Source organism: Perognathus longimembris, chromosome 6 (assembly GCF_023159225.1).
Source record: "Perognathus longimembris pacificus isolate PPM17 chromosome 6, ASM2315922v1, whole genome shotgun sequence".
Classification (NCBI taxonomy): Eukaryota; Metazoa; Chordata; class Mammalia; order Rodentia; family Heteromyidae; genus Perognathus; species Perognathus longimembris.
This window is the reverse complement of record NC_063166.1, coordinates 60,787,039-60,804,435: the sequence shown is the minus strand read 5'-3', so window position 1 is coordinate 60,804,435 and position 17,397 is coordinate 60,787,039. Positions and strand designations below refer to the sequence as shown.

General features: G+C 41.0%; 1 protein-coding gene across 3 annotated transcripts in view; it reads left to right on the top strand.

The window, feature by feature from the left end:
* Window positions 1-17,397, top strand: part of Plcb1 (phospholipase C beta 1) — a 616,577-nt gene that overhangs the window by 470,575 nt on the left and 128,605 nt on the right. For all 3 annotated transcript variants that reach the window (XM_048348812.1, XM_048348814.1, XM_048348813.1), the window contains 4 exons: window positions 4,641-4,723; window positions 10,205-10,289; window positions 12,787-12,964; window positions 17,230-17,297. In XM_048348812.1, coding sequence (XP_048204769.1) covers window positions 4,641-4,723; window positions 10,205-10,289; window positions 12,787-12,964; window positions 17,230-17,297 — 414 coding nt within the window. The remainder of the gene's footprint in view (window positions 1-4,640; window positions 4,724-10,204; window positions 10,290-12,786; window positions 12,965-17,229; window positions 17,298-17,397) is intronic.

Here is a 17,397-nt window from a genome sequence, read left to right as displayed (position 1 = left end):
ACAAACTGATTGCAAAGGCTTAATGTCACATCATTTATCTCCTTTCAGGATATTTGATCTTGAACACTTGTATGCAATCTAGCCCCCTAAGCAAGAATTCTTATTGGTATATTTATTATATGGGCCAAAGGAAAAGGTTATGTTCTGGGAAAAGGGACATAGAAGGCTTTGTGCCTTAGAATCTGGCTATCCTTACTATTTGTCCCATATATCTGCTCTTTGGTTTCTAAGCCTTACTCTTGTCTTTCTTATGGTGATAGCCTATTAATGTATCTTTGGGTCTCATTCTCTCTCTGCTTCCACTCAACCTCTTCCTTCCTCCTACTGGGCATCCCTCACTGCCCTCTCCACCCGAGGCTGGCCCTTTTGATCCCCTCAGGAGGCATCCTCTTTTTTTTTTTTTTTTTTTTTTTTGGCCAGTCCTGGGCCTTGGACTCAGGGCCTGAGCACTGTCCCTGGCTTCTTCCCGCTCAAGGCTAGCACTCTGCCACTTGAGCCACAGCGCCACTTCTGGCCGTTTTCTGTATATGTGGTGCTGGGGAATCGAACCTAGGGCCTCGTGTATCCGAGGCAGGCACTCTTGCCACTAGGCTATATCCCCAGCCCAGGAGGCATCCTCTTAACCAAGGTTTGTACAGGATAGAAAACTGAGTAATGTGGTCAGTGATGAAGCCATATCAAATTGAGTATGCTCTCAAACTGAACATTCCTGAATTAACAGTTCCTTACATCCCAGAGGAAAAATCATCAGAGTTGAAGGTACAACTTAAGGGCTCCATGAATGGAGCCCCACACATAGAACAGATATACAAATATTCCCTGCTCTGTCTGCCAAAGAAAAAGGGTTTCAAGGGCAGGGTTTTCCATTGGAGGCTAGTAATGGAAACATAATGTTATTAAATGATTGAATCCAGTGCTAAAATTCCCTGAACACTAATGAGGAATACATTTTCATACATGATGTCTACTAATGACCATGTCTATGAAAGAATGACACCAGTTTTGTCATCCTGCCCAAGTTTGTGCCCCCTATGAAATATTTCCAAGGCAAAAAGAAAATCCGAGAAAACTTCTAGTGTTCTGTACCTCCCAACTAAAATTATTTGATGAAATTCAGAAAAAAATCTTCTTCCATTCAATGGTTTGAAATATTTGCTAAGCTGGTAGCTAGAGTTATTGGAAGAGGAGGAGAGATAGACACAGAGAGATAAGAAAGTAAAGGGGTGGGGAAAGGGGAGGATAGAAGACAAAGGGACTGCTCTGGAAGTGAATACTCATCCATTTGTTCCTTTGGTTCTGATACAAGCTCCCCCATCTACTGGCTGTAAGACCTTAGGAAAGCTGCCTTATCCCACACCCAAGTTCTTATCAGAAAAGTAGAGATAATAGTACACAAGATGGTGCAGCCCAGCAGCAGGGCCCTAAAAACATGGATGCCTAACCTGACAACAGAAACACAGAAGAACAAAGAATACACCTTCTTTCTGTCTCTATCATGGTCAGGGTCATGGTATTATGTAGACAAAAAAATTCTTACTAAATTAGGGTGAGGGCAAGGCTGTCGTGATGGAGGCTGTGGGTGCCTCTCTCTCATGCTCTGTTTGCAGCATTCACTTCAACTCTAGGCAAATACCAAAAGCTCAAACGATGTAGCAAATACCCACAGTCCAGGCTTTCTTAGAAGCCCTGTGGGAGCTCTGAAGCATGAGAGAAGTGATTTTTCGAAACATTCCTGGGATTTAATCTCAGAATCTCTTCTCAGTGACCTTGGGTAAGTCATTTCATTTCTCTGAGCCTTAATTTTACCACCTGTGGTGCAGTAGAACTATAAACCTTACAGAACGTTCATAGCTTGAGGTATCTATCTAAAACACAACACATACTCGCTTAATGCAACTCTGGAGTCCAAGAGGCAAGGATGAGGGTAAGTGAAGAGAGCAAAGCATGTTAATGCAGTGGGTTTGAGAATATCTGCCCAAGAAGAAATCACTCCAGGAGGTGACCTCCTGTTCTTTTATCCTCCCAATGGATCTGTGAGATGCAGCCTCTCACTCCCCACATTACAAATTGGCAAACCCACACAGAGGGGCATGGGGAGATTTTTCTCAAGGTCATGCCAATTGTAAGTCGTAAGAGTAAAATATCAGTCTATTTGAACCCACAGCCTGTGCACAATAAGTGAAATAAAGAATTGCACATTTTGGTGTCCCTTGCTATTTACAGTGTACTCATTTTGATGGACTTGGCCACCATAAAAGTTTAAATTGATATGAGTGAAAGGCAATCTGTGAGTTCACTTCTAAGGAACAGTAAGAGCCAGGCTTCTCAATCTATGCAGGCAGATACTTCTTAGATGATGTATGCAAATGCAGGATAGAATTAGAAAGCCTTATTTATACTCTGGGACAAGTGAAGTTGCTTAATAACATAGCTGTAAAGGGAGCTATGTATTGTATAGGAATGATAGAGAAGAGAGTAGAAGAAAGTTGGGCTTGAGGAATGAGAGCAAAATTTCTTGCTTATGGAGAGTATACAAAGAAAAAATGCAGCTAAACACCAGTATATGGGAATGTGAAACCAAAATAGCATTGATGATGTTCTAATTAAACAATAAACAAGATTGCCTCTCTACATCAGATAAATGAGAAAACTATTTTGAGAAATGAAGTACACAAGCCAGTGAATATGTATTACAGTCCAGTCCTTCATGTGATAGTCTAGGCACTGTAAAATGAAAACTAATTTGGAGACGATGTGTGAGAGATTATGACACAGTTCATATTCTTTCATTTAATAAGTTCCTACTCTGAGAATCCATTCCTAAAAAAATAGGCTCATCTCTAATCACTGAGAAATAGTTAAATCAAATATACTTCTGTTTTTCTAGGGTTTTATATATTTATTGAAGCTTAGGGCATAGACTTTTTTTTCAGTTCTGAGAGTAGAACTCAGGAGATAGAGCATGCCAGGCAAACTCTCTGTCATGGAGCAACATCCCCAACCCTGAAATATATTTATAAAAATTGAGAGGGGAGAAAGAATTATTGAAACATATTACAACACAAATAAACTTTGTGAAAGATGTCAGACACCATGGTTGTGTTTATTTATATTTTTTTATAATGAAAGAATGCTTGGAGTTGGGCACTGGCTCACATCTAATAATCTTAGCTACTCAGAGGCTGAGACCTGGAGGATTGTGGTTCAAAGCCAGGCAGAAATATTAGTGAAACTCCATCTCCAATTAGCCAGCAACATACAAAACATTGCTCAAGAGGTAGAGTGCCAGCTATAAGCTAGGAAGCTAATCAAGAGGGCAAGGCCCTGAGTTCAAGCTCCAAGACACACACACACACACACACACACACACACACACACACACACACAAACACCAGAATATTTGGAATTAGGAAAATACGTTAATTTAGTGTTTGCAGAAGAGTGATTGCTTGTGTAGATTTGGGAGAAGAGACATGACTTCTGGTTTTACAGTTTCTTGTTGAGATGCTGAAATTATGTTAGTTTGACATGATGCTTGAAAAACTGTATGAATATTCTAAAAATGATTGAATTAAATACCCTAGATATCCAGAACACATCTCAGTTATGTCTTAATGACAACTTTAATAATACCAATTGATAATGAACTGAAATTAATTCTAAATCACAAAACATGTCAAAAAAAAAGAGCAGAAGTAAATATCAGTAAATGCTATCCATAATCTGTCTTAAAAAGAAGAATAACGGGGCTGGGGATATGGCCTAGTGGCAAGAGTGCTTGCCTCATATACATGAGGCCCTGAGTTCAATTCCCCATCACCACATATACAAAAAACGGCCAGAAGTGGCGCTGTGGCTCAAGTGGCAGAGTGCTGGCCTTGAGCAAAAAGAAGCCAGGGACAGTGCTCAGGCCCTGAGTCCAAGCCGCAGGACTGGCCAAAAAAAAAAAAAAAAAAAAGAGGAATAATGGGTGAAATTTTTGCCTACTCATATTGTCCCTAATCTTATAATGTTTTCAATTTCTTTCATTGTAAAAGTAGAGAATATGATTAATAAATAGAGGAATCCCATCTTCTTCCTCCTTCTCCTCCACTTCATCTTCCTTTACTTAGTTTGTTTACATGTTTGTTTTGGAGCCTAATCTCACTATATATTCCAAACAAGCCTCAAACTCATAACCTTCCTACCTCAATCTCCTGCACAGTGGGAATATAGGTGTATGTCACTTCATCAGGCAGAAGAAATTTTCTTCTTCATAACTGTACCTCCCTTTCCACCAAAATTCAGCCTTTTTTTTCTATTTACCTGGTTAGAATCCAGAGTCAGAAATGTTATAGTGTGGTGCTTTTTATAAGTCCTTGGCATCATTTTAGGCCTATTGCAACCATTCTATGAACTGAAGCAGCCACCACACACATGGCCAAGGGTGAGAGTAGGGGTAAGAGAAGTGTAGCTTAGTGGAAAATAGGCATTCATGAGACCCTGGACTCCATCCCCAACACCACCAAAGCAAACAGACTAACAAGCAAATAAAACCTGCCTTCCTAATGGCTTTAACCCCTAAAGGAAAAAAAAAAACCTGTACGTAAAATAAAACAGCTCTGGGATAATACTGAATATGCATGTGTTCTCATTTTCAGGAAGTGATCGAAGCTATTGCTGAGTGTGCATTTAAGACTTCACCTTTTCCCATTCTCCTTTCATTTGAGAACCATGTGGATTCGTAAGTATTCCATATGCTAAGGGAAGAGTCCTTTCTTTAAGAAAAGTCATTTTGATAATTGTTCATTGGATTGGAGAATAGTTAATAGTATTCTTTTGTCACATGGTTTTATCTTTGCTGAAATCTTGACAACATTAGCATAGTTCATTGGATTGTTGGAACCTATTTTCATGCTATCCTATAACTTTTTAAATAGGATGTCTTTTTAGAGTGTAATGGAACAAATTTTCGTACATAACACATCTCTGTTACAGATCTGGAATGCAACCAGATGTGTTTATAACCCTCCTTCATTCATGTCTTCTATTGCATAAAAATTAACAGTGAACTTTACCAGGCTCTTTGTGCCTGTGGCTGTAGAGAAAAAGCTGGAAGTTGTATTCTGCCTCTTTACCCCTCCAAAGAACTTCATCCACCAAATGCTCCAACCACCTTTCCATTGCTTTCCCCTTATTTGTAAGTGCTTTCCTGCTCCAAAATAGCCTACATTTATTACTGAGACACATAAAGAAAATATAATTTAGGCTTACTATCTGTGTTCATTTTATCACAAAGTAACAGCAGGAGACACTTTTATATCTTAAATGTGCATATCTGTTTATCAGATACTCACTTTAATGCACCTCGCCTGAAACAATTGTTATCTATATTGAGAACAGGTTGAGGGAAGAAAAGCATTAGTCAGGGAATATACACCAGGAGCCATCATTACTGTATAGAGCACTTGCAAAGCCCGCTTGTTCTTCTCAAGGTCCCACCACCACTTCTTACCTCCAAGCCAGCAGTGCTTGTCCTACTTTGGCTCATAAATTCTTTTTTTTTCCTCCTTCTTGTGAAGAGTCTTTCTCTGTTTACTGATTTTCTTTGTCTCACTTTGCAACACATTCTACCATTCATTTAGTAATTTTTTTTAATTACTAAACTTTAAAGGAGCACAGATAAAATTTTTTATCTGTGTTTCTAGCTCACTCACTGGAAATCCTGTTACACTTCACAGTTCATTCTTGATGCTGTTTCATTATGAGCCATTTATCCAATAAGTGATGTAATCATTTGGCACACAGGTTCTTTCGAACCTGTCTGAGGTCAGTTGAAAAGAATGCAATTTATTTTGTCCCAATGCTGTTTATCTTGCTACAGACAGGAACACCTCTTTTAGTGGCTGTGTTAAATACCTCATTTGCTAGAACAACTCTTATCTGCCAATGACTTCTTTGGAGCTCTTTTGAATTTCTATCCATCTGACTGTCATTGGGTTCAAGCAATGCTTTAACACTTATCTTGCAGGCATCATAGTTTCCAGATTTATCCATTTGTTATTTGTTCTTTTTGTTTTAATAAAGGGATCCAGCATAATTATTTTCTTAAAAGAATATGTCTAATTGCATTACACCAAGTGGAAGACAATAATTGTATTCTGAATTGTCACCACCTGCTACAGGGAATTCAACCTTGAGGTAGACAGAAGGGTATCAACAACTACTGCCACCAGCTATGTCCTCACATTTATTGACCAAGTATTGCTGTGTCTCACAGATCTGCCAAGTATTTGAGCTCATGCAACCCTTGCCATAAACCCACATGCTGCTGAGAATAACCATGATCATTGTCCTTGTGTATAGACGGAGAAACTGAATCCCAAAGTGCATATGTAATTCACTGAGGTGATGCAGCTAAAACATGACATCGTGGAATTCAAATCCAGCTAGCCTGGCTTCAGAACTCCTGCCCTGAACCAACACCATCTCCGAAACCTAAACTGAAGTATCATAAGCCTCTAAAATACAAAGTTATGACCACCAGATCATCAGTAAGGCACCTGCTCAGAAATATCCACACTTACATGACTTGTGACTCTAAACCACAGGATTTTTTTTTGCCATTTTTCATATCAATCATGCAGAAATCCAAAAGTGAGCACTGCAAAGTAGCACAAATGCATAATCATACACAAAAGCAAACAATAATGTAGGGCTAGGATTCTTCCCTTTCTGGGTAAATCAAATTAGCTATTAAAAGTATATTAATGATTCACACATGTAAAAGAAGACAGGAAAATAGTTTTTCCAGGCCACCACAATTATAACCCAAACCACTGAAATAATCTATTGACAGACTGAAAGACTAACTTGTTACATGAAGACAATTTTTGCCCTATATTTCCTCTGTCCTTCTGCTGCAGATATCAAAATTGCTGAGACATAAGTCTTTCCCAGAGGGCTATCAGACACCCCCAGAAAAGGATGGAGCTCTCTCTTCAGTGTTAGAATTCTTCTCTTGACTTGTGGGTCACCTTTCCTAGTTTCCAACCTGTGAGACAAAGATCACCCTTCACCACGCCTTCTTCTCTTTCTCATTAACATACATAGAATCTCCAGTCCTTCTCATCCCCAAGACCCAGACACACAATCTAAATTGGCCTTTCTGGTGAAACCGCGTCACCTCTTGTAGGTTGTTTCTATGAAATGCCAGATTCAAAACTCTGATTTCCACTAATTCAATCCACTTTTCCAAAACTCACAATGGGGCGGGGAGAAACTGGAAGAAATCTACTAGATTTATATTTTTTTAACTCCACATGTTTGAAATCACCTCTCCATGGATGACAAAGGAGATGCTGCCTTTAGCTCTACTCTACCTCCCCACCCACTGCTTCCTGCTCCCACAGAAAACACTTCAAATGCAGGCTCTTGACCTGCTCCTCCTCTGCATTATTTCTGGAAATTGGGAATCTTTATATTTAAAAAAAAAAAAGAGTTCTGAGGGGCACCTGTGGCTCCTACCTGGAACCCTAACTACTCAAGAGACAGAGATCTGAGGATCATAGTTCAAAACAAGCCCAAGCAGGAAAGCCTGTGAGACTCTTATCTCCAATTAACTGCCTCCCCCCCCCCCCCACAAAAAAAAGAGCCAGAAAGGAAACTGTGGTTCTAGTGGTAGAGAGCAAAAAATTCATGGCTAGTTCCCAGGCTCTGAGTTCATGTAACAGAAAAAAAAAAAGGAAGAGTTTCATGTCCTATTTGTCTCTAATATTTCACTGTGAACTAATAAGAGAACTAATGTTTGCATAGGCAGAATCTGACACTGAATTTAAGTAAAATAGCCATTAGCTCTGATTTGTCCACAAACAACTCTGAGATTTGGGGCCAAAAACATTAATTTCCATGTGTTATAGACTCAATTTTTCTTTTATTTTTTTTGTTGACCAGTCCAGGGGCTTGGACTCAAGGCCTAAGCACTGTCCCTGGCTTCTTTTTGCTCAAGGCTAGCACTCTACCACTTGAGCCACAGCGCCACTTCTGGCCATTTTCTATAAATGTGGTGCTGGGGAATTGAACCCAGGGCTTCATGTATATGAGGCAAGCACTCTTGCCACTAGGCCACATTCCCAGCCTGACTCAATTTTTCATCTATAACTTTTTTTTAACTTTTTCACTTGTCAGAAAATGGACCTCTTTGCCAGATGTTTATACATTCGGCATTTTTTTTTTTTTTTTTTTTTTGGTCATAGTGCTTGAACTCTGGGCTTGGGCACTGTCCCTGAGCACTTCAGCTAAAGATTAGTGCTCTACAACTTGAGCCACAGTGCCACTTACAGTTTTCTGGTGGTTAACTGGAGATAAGCATCTCACGGCCTTTCCTGCCAGAGCTGGCTTTGAACTGAGATCCTCAGATCTCAGCCTCCTGAGTAGATAGGATGACAGGTATGAGCCACCGGCCTCCAGCTCATTCAGTGTGCTTTTCAAAGGTTTAGAAACAACCAGTTTGGCTGGAAGCTCAAAATACATTTATGAATTCACATTATTTCCATGGTAGCTGATGTTGATGTTCTAAAAACCTTAAGGATTTTTTTCCTTTCTTTTTGCTAATTGCAATGTTAATGCCTTTTATTTCTGTAGTTCTGACCTGCAATTACAGTCGCTTTGTTTTCCTTTGACTTTTCTCACTGGTTTGCTCTCTTCACAGGTGGGCATATGGATTTGCTAGGAGCATAAATAGCCTTGTTACTAAGTAGCACCATTCTCTTTTTTTCTTGGACACCTACATCTCTCTCTCCCCATCTTAGGCATCTATCTCTGCTCTGGCGGAGTGTGGTCCTTCAGCCACACAGCAGCAGCCTCTGCATCCGAGGTGGGAAGCTCTTAGAAATGCAGCCCTTTGGGCCTTATCCCTAGATTCTGTGTCCAATCCTGTATTTCAGTCAGGTCTCAGGTGACCTGAATGCAGTCTAAGACCCAAATGCTGTGGTCCATTGATCATGTCCATCAGAATTATCACAGGCTTGTTCAAAATGAAGGTTCCAGAGCATCACTTCTATGAACCAATGGACAGGGTTCCTGGCCTTCTCATTTTCTGCATTAAGGACTCAGGTGTTCCTTTAATGGCACTGAGTGGGAAACATGGGCTCATTTCCATCCTTCTCAGACCCTGATTTGCTGTTGGGCTCATCTTACACAAGCCCTGCTCAGATGGCCTTTCAAAAGCAATTGTATCCATTACTTCCTTCCATAGTTCTCAACATTCTTTGTCACATTCCAAAAACAGTTTGGATCATCCTTACTTTACCAACCCAGAGCAGTTCAGAGAACCTGGAGCTCAGCTCAAAAAACACTCCCCACTCTCCAGCCTTGACCTGTCACGGGAGATTCTTGCTGGCAGCTTCCTCAGACTCACGCTTCCTCAGCTTCACTCTTTTCATTTTTTTGATCAGTCATGGGGCTTGATTTCTGGGCCTGGGCACTGTCCCTGAGCTCTTCTGCTCAAGGCTAGTGCTCTACCAATTGAGGCACAGCGCCACTTCCCATTTTCTGGTAGTTTGTTGGAAATGAGAGTCTTAGGGACTTTCCTGTCAGAGCTGGCTTTGAACTTCGATCCTCAGATATCCCTCAGCTTCATTCTTTCATGCCAAAGACTTGCAGACAAGCTGGACGTGGTAGTGCATACCTGCAATCTCTACACACACACACACACACACACACACACACACACACACACACACACATTTTACAGGCAGATATCTTTCCCCCCCCAAGGCCTTCTGCTTTTATCCTTCCTAGAGGACTCCTCCACAAGATTACTCTACAACTGAGGTTCTCTCACCCTCTCTCTCCTAACGATTCACTTTCTTCTTCCCCCTCCTCCTTATAACACTTTTCAGGTGTCAGTCTGATAAATTCCACACAAAAATTTTTTGCCTAAATCCATTAAAAAGTCTCACTGCAAGTGTCACCCAGCTGACTTAGCACCAACGAATGAAACCAAGAGAACATGTCCCATGAGGAATCCATCTCCAGGCAATCCATCCTTCCAATCCTTCTTGGGCTCACACTGCTGATCCACCACTGTCCACCTGTACTGGATGTCTTACAAGGGGATAAAATGATAGAAACTGATGCTTAATGCCAGAACTAGTGCATGACCACTGTGTGTGATAAATAATGCCTCCCCATTCATTTGTCTTTTGTTCTTGTTCTCCTGCAGCCCAAAGCAGCAAGCCAAGATGGCAGAATATTGCCGACTGATCTTTGGGGATGCTCTTCTCATGGAGCCACTGGAAAAATACCCAGTAAGAAGTTCGAATGCTTGCCCTTGAAAGAAGGACTGGGGATAGGGGAGACTCGCTGCCTTTCTGCACCTCCCTGCTGACTGTTGGCTACTTGTACTTACCTTTGCATGTACCCCTGAGGTGGAACTTAGGCTTTCTAATGCTATGGTTATGAGACAGGAAAAAAGAGTGACCTAAACTCTCCACAAGGGTGTTTGCCTAAGTTAGAGCACTGCTAAGTACTATGAAAACATTGATAATGTTAATGGTAGGTCTTTACTGTAAGAATCTCTCAAAATTAATTCCCCTTAAATAAGCTAAGATGGGACCAGAGAAACTTGGTTTCCCAGTTGTTATACCATTCTTTAGTAGCTAGCTGACTGTTGAGGACTATCAGCTATAGAGGCCCAATTTGGAGGCTGGCTAGACTTCATAGATGGCGATCCAGCTGCTTTTGTAACTCTGAGGATGCTTTGAGGAAGCTACAGTACAACCACAGCTACTCACTGCCCAAGCATGACTCCATGTTCAGAAGGCACCATTCCAAACACAACTGTTTCGAACAGCTTACCCCTAATTATCTTCCTTGCAAGTTTTGGTGAACTCTAATGGCTATTTCCATTTGGGCTAGAGCAGGAAGCACTTTCCTGGGTAGCCTAGAAGATGACCTGTGATTGGTACATGTGGAATCCTTCATTTGCATGAGGACTGTACCCTGATTGGTGGAAATACTCTTGGTACAGCCCACTATGGCTAAATATGCAAATTGTTGAGCTCACTGTTGTGAGTCCACTGAGAGATGCCCTCCAATGCTGCCCCCTGATGTTGTAAAATCAAGCCAACTAAAGGCTTCTCTCCAGTGGGGTGGTCTTTCTACTCTGCTCTTCATTGTCATCAGTAACAGAGCAGAATGAGCTGGTGACATGAAGAAGAGGTGGCAGCAGAGCAGAGGCACTGGCAACATGGCAACTACAAGACTAGCAGCTGTATTAGCTTTGAGAGAGTAGCTGAAGACTCACACAGAATGACTAGAAGAGGCAGGAAGCATTAGGCAGTAAAGGCTGTGAAGATCTAATGGTGAAAAACTGTGAACTCCAGTTGTTCTAAGAGTTCGAGGGAGCTGCCAAGCCCAAAGCCAAAGTTCAAACATCCTGGCCCAAGAGCTGTAACATTACCCACATTAAGAGTCAGAGGTACAAACACCAGGGGCCTGCTCAGAAATTTGACACTAGCATGCTCTGCCTGCTGCTGCTATTGACTGCCTCCAAAAAGCCAAGGATTCCAAGTGTCAGGGATCCTGGTGGTTAATGCCCAGAGCAATAAGCCTCCAACATGAGTACCAGGAACCCTAAGGCTTCTGGAGCAATAAACTCTTCACTATCAGGGCTTAGATCTGTAGGGCTATGGGTCTGCCAGTCTAACCAGGAGGTCTTGGGCATTCAAGGGCCTAGCATTGTCAACACAAGATGAGCTTCTCCCAGTCTGCTCAGCATTTCTATCTGGGTAGAGCAAATGACCCCAAACTTCTAACCATCAAATCCCTGCTTTAAGAAGGAAAGCAGTCATGGAAGAACTTCTCTTCTTTACGGCTGAATAAATATTCCATGGTATGTCTGTGCTAAAAAAAAATAAAATAAAATAAAATAAAAAAGAAGGAAAGCAGTAGAAATATCCCCAAGTCGCTATTTCCCCTGTGGACTTGTTGGCCTAATCTCTGGATAACTTTGAGTCCATACCTGTCCCTTGACTCACTGCAAGCCAAGAATGAGGTCTGGCTTACAGGAGTTCAATAGACTTTCTGAAAATAAGCCCATCTTGTGGCTGGTACCCGTGCTTGCTACTATATCTTATATCCACCTTCTCATGGGGTATTGATTTTCCCATTAGATGGGTGAGCATGAAACAGTAGAACAAACCCAACCCAATATGGCAGCTGGAATCTCAGGCCTAGAAGGAAATCCAAATACCAGCTCCATCTCCATGGCGCCAAAGAGGCGTGCAGTGGAGCCACCTTGCCCAAGATAGGATTTGGCTGGTTTAAAGCCACATCTGTAATAGTGATCTCAATGGCTCCAGCTCTATGTTATCAATTCTTCCTGTCAGACCTCCTTCTGGATTTCAGACCTCTGACCATTCGTACCAGGCCAGGATTTTCTTACTTACTCTATATCACAATGGTTGGATTAATACCATCTATTGAGGGGGGAAAAATAAACTCATGTAAATTTAGTTTTAATATATCCAACCTACCAATACATATCTATGGTTTTATTTACACAGATTTTTAAGTGGAAAATTACAGTACAGTAATACAAATATGTCTTTGATGATAAAAGGTGGAGGGTGGATGTCACTCTGAACCAATTTACACACTTGGGATAGTTTCACGGGCTGTGTTGATGGTGATAAAGAGTAATATAGAAAGGCCTGGAATCTCAAGCTGGGCTGAGGGTTGGGGTGAAGGGGATCAGAAAGGAAGGAGAAGGATTGTTCAGGACTGCACTTATCTTTTTGTTAGCTGGAATCTGGAGTTCCTCTCCCAAGCCCAATGGATTTAATGTACAAAATCTTGGTAAAAAACAAGAAAAAATCTCATAAGTCATCAGAAGGCAGTGGCAAGAAGAAGCTGTCTGAGCAGGCCTCCAACACGTGCAGTGATTCCTCCAGCGTGTTTGAGCCTTCATCTCCAGGAGCCGGTGAGGAGCTGGTGGGCTCGGGTCATGTTTGGATTCTGAGAATCACTGCCTTGAATCAGTTCACAATGAGGCATACCTATCTCGGCACCATTTTAAGCAGCACTGATTTTCTCCTGCTTCCACAAACATGCTGACTTGATACTACACAGATTTATTTGTTTTTTCTTCTAGTTCCAAAAGCCTGTAGGCCTCTCCTGAGCGACCCACAAAGTGTCACTGGAGTTGTGTTCCATTCTGGAAACTCTAAAGGGGAAAAAAAAACGTGTTTCCTTGCTTTTCCAGCTTCAAAAGGCCACCCACACTCCTTGGCTGACAGCCCCCTCTCTGCTGCTTCAAAGGCAGCACTGTGGCATTTCAGTAGCCCTCCTTCTGAAGCCATATATCCCTCTGACCAGCCCTGGGAAATGCCCTCTGCCTTAGCATTTCCCCTCATTCCCTCAGATCCACCCAGACATCCAGGAATAATCTCCCATCTCCAGGTCCTGCACCTCATTACCAAAGTTCTTTTTGTTACACAAGACAATGTGTACACTAGACATGGATATTTGGGAGAGGACATTACTATGGCTTCTGCATTATGCAAACAAAACAATCTCTAGAGTCACTACATGATTTTAAGTGTCTTCAGGAGAAGTGTTCACAGCAGGACTGAGGTGAAATCCTTACTGAAGGCAAGCTTATGTAAAAAGTTCTGGGTATCTCAACTCTCTGTGCTTTGTAAGAGCTTCTGAAAAATTGTGGCATGGCAAAATTGCTTCACTTAACTACCAAAGCTACCAGGTGATACTCATCATCCTTCTTCCCCTATCTAAATATATAGTTCTTTGGTGCCTAATTGGAGATAAGAGTCTCACAGACTCTCCTGCCCAGGCTGGCTTCAAATTGCGATCCTCAATTCTCAACTTCCTGAGGACTTAAGATTAATGGTATGAGCCACTGATGCAAAGCACAGACTTTAAATCCACTTAAAAAAGTAAAAATTTGGGCAACCAGCACTTCTGTGGGAAGCAATGCTGGGTACCAAACCCACAACCTCCTGTGTACAAAGCAAGTACTCTACCATGAAGCAATACCTCAAACCACCTGACTGATGGTTTCTTCTGCTTTTCTGTGTCACTTGCCAATTGCTCTTATTATTTTTGCTTAACATCATTATCAACAGACCTTATATAATTCTTTGAAAGGGTTTTGTTTTATTCCTGTTCAATGTGCATTTCCAACATTATCACACCATTCTTGTCAGCTTTCTGGAAACTTTCATTTTTAGTAAGAATATTCTTTCTGAACTGATTGTTATTAGAGACCACCAATTTCCTAGTATCTTCTGTGCAACCAATGCTAGCTACCAAGGACTGGGAATGTAGCTTAGTGGTAGAGTGCTTGCCCAGCATGTATGAAGCCCTAGGTGAACAGAAAAAGCTAGAAGTCATGCTTTGGCTCAAGTAGTAGATTCCTAGCCTTGAAAAAAGGATCTCAGTGGCAGTGCTCAAAGCCCTGAGTTCTAGCCCCAGGAATGGGAGGGGCGGCGGGAGGAGGGGAAATCCAGCCAACAAACCAAGTCATTCCTTGGATGTGGTTGCTTGGTTTTTGTTGTTTTGTTTTTGTTTTCTGGCATTAGGTGAAAATGCTTTATTTAGTTTAAAACAGCACAACAAATTCACTTTGTATGTCTGCCACAGCCAGGGAGGGGGAAATCATGGGCAAAAGTGAGAGGAACATTTCAGTGTTGACCATCTGCCTTGCTTGCTACCAGCTCTCTCTTCCTCTTGTTAACCGGAATGCTTCATCACAAACACCAATGTGTGCGGGCAGCAAGTGAAATTGCTTCACACCCAGAACGAACAGAAGCAATCTGTCAGTAATTCCTGTAGATTTCCTAAGCAAACTCAGTCCATTGCACAATCCTTATTTATTTTCATGGAAACTTTTGGACATTTTAATACGGAGAATATGTCCCCAAATGAAGAGTTCTGCTAATTTATCATTTAATTTATAGACATTTGCAGTATTGGGAGCTAAAGTTATTTGAAGGCCGTGAAATGGATCAGAGCTTACTGTCTTATCATGGTATCTGCTGGCTCAGTGCTTCATTCAGGATTCAGCCTTCAGCCAGGACACTAGTCTTAAAGAAACAGGGTCAAGAAAAAAGGTGGTTTTGTTTTAAATATGATTTGACAAGATTCCTTGAGAAGTCCTCCCAAGATGGATAAGAGAACCCCATACATATGTATAACTATGGATCAATTTTAAAAATAACGTGACTAAACAATAGATCTTTGCTTCTATAGTAATGAAAGGCAAATGCTTTCTTTTCCAAATAAACCCAAGAATGATCCAACTGGATATTGGAAATGATTGATGTCCTATCATGTCCCATGAGGCATTTTGTAGAGGCTGCAGCCAGTGCTTTTCAATTTACTTGATTAAAAGAATGTTTAAAAGCCTGGCACCAGTAAGTCATGCCTGTAATCCGAGCTACTCATGAGGCTGAGATCCAAGAGTCAGGGTGTGAAGCCAGCATGTGCAGAAAAATGTGAGATGCTTAGTTCCAGCAAAAGATGTATCGCCAGTGGAACACAGCCAGTCTTGAACAAAAAACAATAACAAAACAAAACAAAAAATCCAAATGAAGTCTTGAAGCCTTTGAATATGAGTATAAAAGAAAAAAATTCCCACTGTGATTCAAAAATAAAGTAACAATTTGGAGACATAACTCAGAAAGAAATTAAGAAATATACTGGGCTGGGGATATGGCCTAGTGGCAAGAGAGCTTGCATTGTATACATGAGGCCCTGGGTTCAATTCCCCAGCACCACATATACAGAAAACGGCCAGAAGTGGCACTGTGGCTCAAGTGGCAGAGTGCTAGCCTTGAGCAAAAGGAAGCCAGGGACAGTGCTCAGGCCCTGAGTCCAAGCCCCAGGACTGGCAAAAAAAAAAAAAAGAAAAAAAGAAAGAAATATAAAAGAATGTCTCTAATAAGATACATTTTTCTAGTCAAAATATGATCAACTCAATTGTCACAATATTGGAACCATAAAGTGCCTTTAATAAACAAGCCATAAATAATTCTTACAGGTCCCAGAAATCTTTTCCCCTAAAGATAATTCACAAGTTCATCTCTTGCTGCTTTCATTCAAAAATTGATTGAGCTTTTCCAGCCCAAACATTTCTGAGCTCCGTGGAAGGCAGTACTGTGGACATGAGCCATTTATATAGATTTACTATATAAATTTATGTTGATTTAATTTATATAGAATCCCACTGATAACTTCCAGAAGGCTACTACCATTTGGAGCCAGTTGGTTGGGGTGATGCAATGCAAGTGGCCTCATTGTCGAGCTCATACTGTCCTCTGCTGGTCACATTATGATACTGCAGCCTGCAAACGAATACTTTGCTGTAACTTTTATTTGCAGTTATTTTTAGTTGTTATTTGCAATTATTTTAATTGTTAATTGATATTACTGAATCTGACTGAAGACCTGCAGTACAAAAGAATAAAATATTTCACATTTGTGCTTGCATTTCATAAAGCAAGCATATTCATCAGAACTGAACAGAGAGGAAAAAAAATCTATTGAAGTGTCTATATCGTCTCAAGCTCAAGTGTTGATCCAAGTACAATGATTTATTTTTACATTTTAAACAGAATTCCACCTTTTTCTAAGATATGTGCATTGTTTAGGTGACACGTCGGAACCCATATTTCATATAAATCGCTCCTGCCCTTGCACATAATTTTTCACTAATGAGAGGTCTCCTGTATCCTCACAGAAGGCCAGCTTAAAGTCTCCAAGCTCCATGATAGCTAAAAAATCGTATGGGAGAGCCAAGGCTAGAAAAGGAGGAAAGTAAACCAAAAGATAGTCAATCGATTACATGATGGTCCAAAAGGCTAATCTTGGACACAGAATATGCACATCAAAATAAGACCTGTGCCACAGCAAGCAATGTGTAGATGATGCCACTCAATTGCAGAAGCACACAGAATGGTTAAGCATTTTTAAACTGACCTTGGGAATTTGTGAACTTTTGATTCACAAATCAAATTTAGGGGAGGGGGAGAGAAATGTGTACAAAAAGTCAGAATAATTGTCTGTAAGTACTAACATTGAAAACCTTGAGGAAAATAATTTTAAAGTAAACAGAAAGTCCAATTTCCAAGGAACTCCCTAATCAGTTTTTTTTTTTTGTAATATGCTCATAAAAGTGCTTTGAACTTGCAAATGTTGACGTCAGTCCCTTTCACTAAAATTTTACAGGGGAAGCTGATACTGAGAGTGACGATGACGATGATGATGATGATTGTAAAAAGTCCTCCATGGATGAGGTGGGTAGCTAGATCATCTAGTTCCAGCTGGATCACAGCTGTCCCCGGCCCCTGGAGCTTCTTGGATCTATTCCATGGTCCCTTTTGCCATCTAGTGGAG